Source organism: Myotis brandtii, unplaced genomic scaffold (assembly GCF_000412655.1).
Source record: "Myotis brandtii unplaced genomic scaffold, ASM41265v1 scaffold56, whole genome shotgun sequence".
Classification (NCBI taxonomy): domain Eukaryota; kingdom Metazoa; phylum Chordata; class Mammalia; order Chiroptera; family Vespertilionidae; genus Myotis; species Myotis brandtii.
In genome coordinates, this window is record NW_005370080.1 from 1,404,332 (window position 1) to 1,412,345 (window position 8,014).

Here is an 8,014-nt window from a genome sequence, read left to right on the forward strand (position 1 = left end):
TGTCCTGCGTGTGACCCGACCCCAGGTGGCGCCCCAATCCCCGGATCGGCCCTGCTGTGTGCGTGACCCGGGGAGGCGGAGCAGGCACCGAGGGATCGGGCCTGCCATCTGCCACCTGGGGAGCGGGCCTAAGCCAGCAGGTGGTTATCTCCCGAGGGGTCCCAGATTGTGAGAGGGCACAAGTGGGGCTGAGGGACACCCCCCCACTCCCCCTCCCCTGCCAGTGCACAAATTTTTGTGCACCGGGCCTCTAGTATCATATATAAAAGGATAAACCTGAGTTATGTGTTTATACTTGAATCTCTGTAACTAGTATATGACTTTCTTTTCTTAAATCCTCACCCAAGGACATATTCATTGATTTCTTTTTTCTTTTTAGAGATGGGGGTGGGGGGAGAGACATCAATGTGAGAGAGAAACAATCGGTTGCCTTCACATGGGCCTGGACCTGGGTCCAGAATTGAAACCAAGACCTTTCAGTGTATGGGACCCATTCCAACCAACTGAGCCACACTGGCCAGGACCTATATGACATATTCTTAAGAGCAATTTATTATTAAAAGTCTGTTTTCATGTGGTCTCTGAACAAATAAAGTACTGAGGTTGTCTCTTCCTTTTTCCCTCCCTGATTAGATTACAAGAAATGAGATTTTTCCATCTGGTATAGATTGTATTTTAGAGTATTTGCTTTTAGTCTTCCTCTACTAGTTTTGGATTGAGATTTTAAAATATTTACAAAGAAAATTAGTAGTTCTGTTATTTTAAAGAGACAGCATTTGAAAGAATGAATGTCTTTAACATAAAAGGGAGAGATGCTTAGCGAAATGTGTTGTCTTACAGCCAAATTTATATCCCACTGTTGGGCTCCAGACACCAGGAGAGGTCGTTGATGCCAATTTTGGGCAACATCCTTTTGTGTTTGATATAGAAGACTACATGCGGGAGTGGAGAACCAAAATACAGGCACAGATAGACCGGTTTCCTATTGGAGATCGAGAAGGAGAATGGCAGACCATGATACAAAAGTAAGTGAAGAAATTTGAATGGATATTATTCAAAAGTACTTTTTTATGAAATACTAGAGGGCCCAGTACATGGATTCATGCACTGGTGGGGTCCCTCGGTCTGGCCTATGGGGATCGGGCGGAAATCGGTTCTCTGACATCCCCCAAGGGGTCCCGGATTGTGAGAGGGTGCTGGCTAGGCCAAGGAATCCCACCTGTGCACTATTGGGACTGGGGAGGGACCGCAGGAGAGCTCCAGGGCATGTCCGGCCCATCTCACCCAGTCCCGATCAGCGGACCTCAGCAGCAAGCTAACTTACTGGTCAGAGCGTCTGCCTCCTGGTGGTCAGTGCGCGTCATAGTGACTGGTCGAACAGTCGGACACTTAGCATATTAGGCTTTTATATAGGATGTTATTCTTTTGGTACAAAAGAATATTTTAATCTCTAAAAATAACTCACTCTATTTGAACAATTAAAAATAATGTTTAATTTGAACATACAGAATAGTATGTTAGTCTGACTTATTAATTTGATGGAAGAAATAAAGTGACACTAGATCACTTAGGTTAGGGTAATTCATTTTCTAGCATTAGTAATAGCATTTAATGATTTCCATAGGTTACATGATTCAACTAATAATAGTGCCAGTGCAAAAGATAAATTCAGAAAGATAATTTAGATTGCATAATTCAGGATCATGTTTTTTGACATGAATTTGACTATGTTGTTCAGTAGTTTAAATATTTATGGGGCAAAAAGAATTATTACCCAATAAGAATAAGCATCAAAATAATGATAAAGTTTATATACTGGAATACAGACTTAATATGTATATTTCAGTTTTCAGGATTTGGCTACATTTTTCTAGTAAATGAGTTATTCTGTAAGAATAATGTCTGCTATTTTTGTTTACTAATATCCCTTTTTTGCTAAATATTTTTTATCATGTAGATTTAGGAAGGTTCTAATTGCGCCTATTCTAAATAGAAAAATCTGACCAATAACCTCTGGCTTAAGAAATTTTTAAAAATCTTATGATTATTTTAATGCCATTTGCTTGTATGTGCTATTATTAGGCATTTAAAAGGAGGTAAAGGAAATAAAGCCAAGGAACAGTGAAGGTGAAGTTAGGATCCTAAGTTTAGGATAAATACTTAGGATCCAGTTAATAGCAGCAGGGGAGGGTGGGCAGCAGCAGAGTACACACTGGGAGTCAATAAAAGTACTGTAAAATGAATAACCTCTCATTTTTTACCAAAAAATTTCAATTTGTTTTATTAAGTTACTTTTTATGAAAAAATAGAATTTCATTATGGAAATCAGGAAAATATAATTCCTTTGACAGTCACCTTTTTAGACTTACCTTTACTGAAAGGCTTAAGATGACACCAGGTATCAGTAGTACTAAATGGTAGCTCATAAAGCTTGAAATAGTATAAACTTAAAAATGAAATAAACACCAGTAAGTTTAAATAGTCATTTTCACTACTATAACCAAAGAAAATGACGAATTCTTTCAGATACCATCAATCTGACACAGTTCATCTTAAACGTCTTTATAATTGCTTTGAACAGGCCGAAATTGAAAAATCTAATAAAGGTTTTTGTGTGTACCTTTTGGAGGAGATAATGATTGGAAGATATGTTGATGATTCTGAAAACATGCTTCTTCACTAGAGCAATTATCATCAGGTATTGCAGAATCTGCACTAGTACTTTTGTCCTGCAGTTGAAAGAATAGTGAACCCTGACCCAGAATCTCATAGTTGCCATGAATTAGAGCTAGGATAAGTTGCTTTCCTGGGGTCACTGCCCTTTAATGCTTTAAAAATGGTCACCACTAAGCATCATGGCAGGATAGTAGCAGAGGAAACAACATCTTATCCTACAGCCAGAGTTCTATGAGAGCCCCCACCCCAACCCCATTCTTCACAAAATAGACACTCACATGACCTCCTGGAAAGTTTATTTTCAAAGGTTCTGCCTCTTAAAATAATTTGAATTAAATGAAATAAAATGAAAAATCTGTTTTTTAAAATACCCTCTGGTCAATCCCCCTTCCCTGAACCACTGCTTCTTCCTACCATTTTCTAGCAGGTCTTTAGTAGTCCAAATGAAGGCGGGTTTAAAGTTGAATATTTGGCTTTATTGACTATCTGGGTTAATATTGCTTAGTCAACAGTTTTTCTAAGTTTGTGGTTAAATGTAAATACATGTTTTGGCCACTTGGTGGCTTATTCAAAATAAACTTGTTCTTTGGAAGAGTGTCACTTACATATAAATCACATTTGAATAATTAGCCTCCTGGTGCACAGCCATACTAATTGATTTAGATTAGAAGGCTGATTAATATTTTCACCTTTATAGACTTTTTTCTGGAAGATTATCCAAGTTCACTTTAGTACTTCTTGTGTTCACAACTTGTGATCCATCTACTATAACTAATAGATAAAGAAAGGGGTTGAAGTCCAGAATACAAGGAGTTAATCTGTTATTTTACATTTGTTTTATTTTACAAAATGACAACAATTTACTGGGATAAGTTGTGATAAATGTGAAACAGGAATTATGGTGAGTAGGATTGAATATAAGGATAGGAAATAATCATAAAGGACCTGGAGAAAATGGGGTGTGCTTGATTCTCTAATAATACTTATTTTTAGGGACAGTAGTTTCAACATAGCATTTGCAGTTATCTTTTTGGAAATACTACATGAAAGAACAAAATTATTTTTTGAACTTTAAACTTGAGGTTATTAAAGCCTTAATTATTTCAAGGGAATAGATTAATTTTGTAACACCAGAGTAGACCTTGTTTATGTAAATTGTAGTATGAAGCATGTATTCTCTTGACTAAAAGTTGTGTTTCTTCTTTTTTTTTTTTTTTTTAAGAATGGTTTCATCTTACTTAGTTCACCATGGGTACTGTGCCACAGCAGAGGCCTTTGCCAGATCTACAGACCAGACCGTTCTAGAAGAATTAGCTTCCATTAAGAATAGACAAAGTAAGGACTTATGGTGCATGGCTCACACTTGTTTTCAGATTATAGGTTTGGTTATATTGATTTTTATAAATTTTAAAATTGATGCCTCTGAAATTTATTTCTATTGATATTTTTTAAGATTACCTTTTAAAAATTCACATAGGACTTTGCTAGCATTCTGGATATAGAAAGATATAATTTTGGAGACTTTGTAAGAATGTGTACCACTTTTTAAAAAATGTTTTATTGACCTTCTAGGAAATAAACATTTAATAAAATGATTTTATTTATTAGTAAAGTAGCCCCATAATTAGATGTTAGTGGAGGTAATACATGAAAGATAAATACCTTTGCATTTAAATTGCTATCTAAATTTAAGATAGTTTTGATCTTAAGCATTTATTGCTTAGGTTCTAGTGTTTTCAGCCAGAGCAGTGGGGCCTGTTCTTACAAAGGTAAATCAGCATGATAACTGTACCATAGTTAGTCATCATAAAAATGGTATATCCATCAGGAAGGGTATAACGTGATAGGCATAAAAACAAAACATGGGCAAAATCATGATGAATGAAAAGAAAAATTTTTTATAGGTCAAACTGCTATAATATCACTGACTACATTATATTGTAGCTACTGTATGCTTTGTCTCACTATATAATAAGCTCTTGTGAACAGGAAATGATCACATATTCTTTGTGTCCTCATCATCTAATATAACAAATACCTGACACAAGAAATGCTTAATGAGTGTCTGTTGAATTCAGATCTTACTACGTCTAGCATTCTTTTAGTATTGCTTCAAAAGGTTATCATAATTACTTTCAACAATAAAGATATAAAATTAAAAGGTTATCATATTTGATAAGACATTTTGAGTATTATTTCTTTGACTTTCCTATGGTCTTTTTAAAAACCACTTTATTGAGGTATGGTTGACATATTAAAAGCTGTACGTATTTAGTGAATGTAATTTGATAAGTTTGGAGATTACTATATGTGCATGAACCCATCACCACACCATGTATGCCATAAAAATAGCCATTTTTTTTTTAAGATTTTTTATTTGATTTTTTTAGAGAGCGAGGGATGGGGGGGTAGGGGAGAGAGAGACATGGATGTGAAAGCAAAACATCAATGGACTGCCTCCTCCATGCCCCCTACCAGAGATTGAGCCAAAACCCTGGTGTGTGCCCTGACTGGGAATCACACTGGCAACCTTTTAGTGCACAGGACGACACCCAACCAACTGAGCCACACTGGCCAGGGCCATCTTTTTTACTTTAGTTTTTATTATTTCAGTATTGATTAACAGGTGTTTTTCCTATATTACTTATATGATAGTGTTTCTACTCTTTAAAAAAATTAATCTTTTGCTCTTTTTCTCTAAATAGGAATTCAGAAATTGGTGTTAGCAGGAAGAATGGGAGAAGCCATTGAAACAACACAACAGTTATACCCAAGTTTACTTGAAAGAAATCCTAATCTTCTTTTCACATTGAAGTGAGTTTGTTTAATAAAATATGTTATATTTATTATATATGTGTGTTATATGTAACCAAAATAATTTCCATGTTTTAATTTTTGTTTAACCTTCTTTCAAATATTGACATAAAGTTTTGTAATACAGCACGTTTAAATAACAGGTTACAAAAATACTTGTGTTGAGGAGTATAAACAGATGGCATCTTTTGTATGGTCTTCTGTCATTCTATCTCTGTGTTTCCAAATGTGAAAATCTTACTTAGAAGATGGGAATCTATTTTTCCTTCTGCAAAGTACCTCATAGTAAGTCTGTGGCATTTTAAAAAATTGTGATAAATATGCATAACAAAAAATTGCCATTTTTACATGTACAGTTCAGTAGTATTAAGTACATCACATTGTTTTGTAATCAGTGCTAACTGTTCATCTCCAGAACCTTTCTAACTAAAACTTGGTACCCATTAAACATTAACTCCCCATTTCTCCTCTCCCTACTTCCTGACAACTAACATTCTGTTTTCTGAATTTGAATTTGACTACCCTGTGTACCTCATATAAATGGAATTATGAAATATTTAACTGGCTTATTTCCCTTAGCATAATGTCCTCAAAGTTCATCTGTGTTGTAGCTCTGTCAGAATTTCCTTCCTTTTGCAGGCTGAATGTTATTCCATTGTATTCATATACCACATTTTGTTTATTCACTCATCCATCTTACATATTTGAGTTGTTCCCACAGTTGGGTATTGTGAATAATGCTGCTATGAATAGGGGTAATGAAATATCTGTTGGAATTCCATCGTGTTCTTATATATGATTTCATTTGCTACCAAGTGCAAATATTATTTTGATTAAATTATTTGGGGGCTAAAATGGTAGTCTATTTTTATTTTATTATAGCTACAGATAAACTTTCATTTTCTTAGTAAATCTTGATTAAAGGACTTACAGCTTTTGCATATAGTCTATTTTTCTGGAAAATTAAAAAATATATACTGCCGAAACCGGTTTGGCTCAGTGGATAGAGCATCGGCCTGTGGACTGAAAGGTCCCAGGTTCGATTCCGGTCAAGAGCATGTATCTGGGTTGCGGGCACATCTCCAGTAGGAGATGTGCAGGAGGCAGCTGATCGATGTTTCTCTCTCATCGATGTTTCTAACTCTCTATCTCTCTCCCTTCCTCTCTGTAAAAAATCAGTAAAATATATTTTAAAAAAAATTCTAACCAGTATCTATATCTATATCTATATATAGATAGATATAGATATATAGATATATAAAGAGGTAATATGCTAATTGGTCCTAACGGTGTCGCAGTCGCAACTGCTCAACAGGCTGCATGCACACATACTATGGGCGGCGACAGGTGGGGACTTCCGCCCCCAGCGGAGGTGCACTCAGGCCTGCCCAGCACTAACGTCACGCTGCCTTGGAGGCGGAGGCCGCTTCTGATGGAGGCACGCGCAGGCAGGAGCTGGTGGGCGGGGACTTCCGCTCCCAGCGGAGGCACGCACAGGCCTGCCCAGCGCTACCATCACGCTGCCTGCGTGCGTCCCTGCCCAGCGCTGAGGTGAAGCTGCCTGCCTGTGTCCCTGGCCAGGGACGTGACTCTGCTTGCCTGTGTCCCCGGCCTGAAATGTGACGCTGCCTGCATGTGTCCCCGCCCAGCGCTGAGGTGAAGCTGATTAAAATATTTCCTCTAATTAATTCCCTTTTAATGTGCATGAATTTCGTGCACCGGGCCATTAGTAGTATATAAAATCATACTTAGTGCTTTTAGCATACTATCTTAAGGCCAAAGTTATTGATAAATACAAGTTATTAAAATGTCTCCTTTCAGAAATCTGTTGCTATTAAATAAATGGCTCTTTGAAGATTATCCAAGTGAATGTTTTTTCTTTTTTTAGAGTGCGTCAATTTATAGAAATGGTGAATGGTACGGATAGTGAAGTACGGTGTTTGGGAGGCCGAAGTCCAAAATCTCAAGACAGTTATCCTGTTAGCCCTCGACCTTTTAGTAGCCCAAGTATGAGCCCCAGCCATGGAATGAATATCCACAGTTTAGCATCAGGCAAAGGAAGTGCTGCACATTTTTCTGGTGAGATTCAATCTTATGATATTATCTTTATATTTTTGCCCTTTATATTTTTTAACCACAATAAAATTTTAAAAAACCTAGACACTTCTGTAGCAGTTTTACACATGTGTATACTTGATCTCAAGATACTCTGGAAGAAAAACTATATGTGGATCAGATGCCTGTGTTTTTAGTACCAGGAAGTAACTTGAGCTATTTCTGAGAATAAGTTATTATAGCAGATCTTCATAAACAAATGCTAATGTTTGAGTTTTCTCTAGAAATTAAATAATAAGTATTTGGTAATGAAAACATAATTATATGTTTTAATGAAGTTTAAATTTAAAGGGGGTGATGTGTCTGTGATGTCTTATGCCACTAATCACCAAATCTAGCTGGGCTGCCTGCTATCTATCTTATTCTTTCTCAACCAAGACCAATTCATTTTCTCCTGTTCCCCACCACC

The 8,014-nt window shown here is 36.5% G+C and overlaps 1 protein-coding gene across 1 annotated transcript in view; it reads left to right on the plus strand.

Annotated features, from left to right (window-relative positions):
- Positions 1-8,014, plus strand: part of RANBP9 (RAN binding protein 9) — a 79,466-nt gene that overhangs the window by 53,040 nt on the left and 18,412 nt on the right. The window contains exons 5-8 of the mRNA XM_014549552.1: positions 841-1,025; positions 3,899-4,011; positions 5,382-5,490; positions 7,379-7,569. Coding sequence (XP_014405038.1) covers positions 841-1,025; positions 3,899-4,011; positions 5,382-5,490; positions 7,379-7,569 — 598 coding nt within the window. The remainder of the gene's footprint in view (positions 1-840; positions 1,026-3,898; positions 4,012-5,381; positions 5,491-7,378; positions 7,570-8,014) is intronic.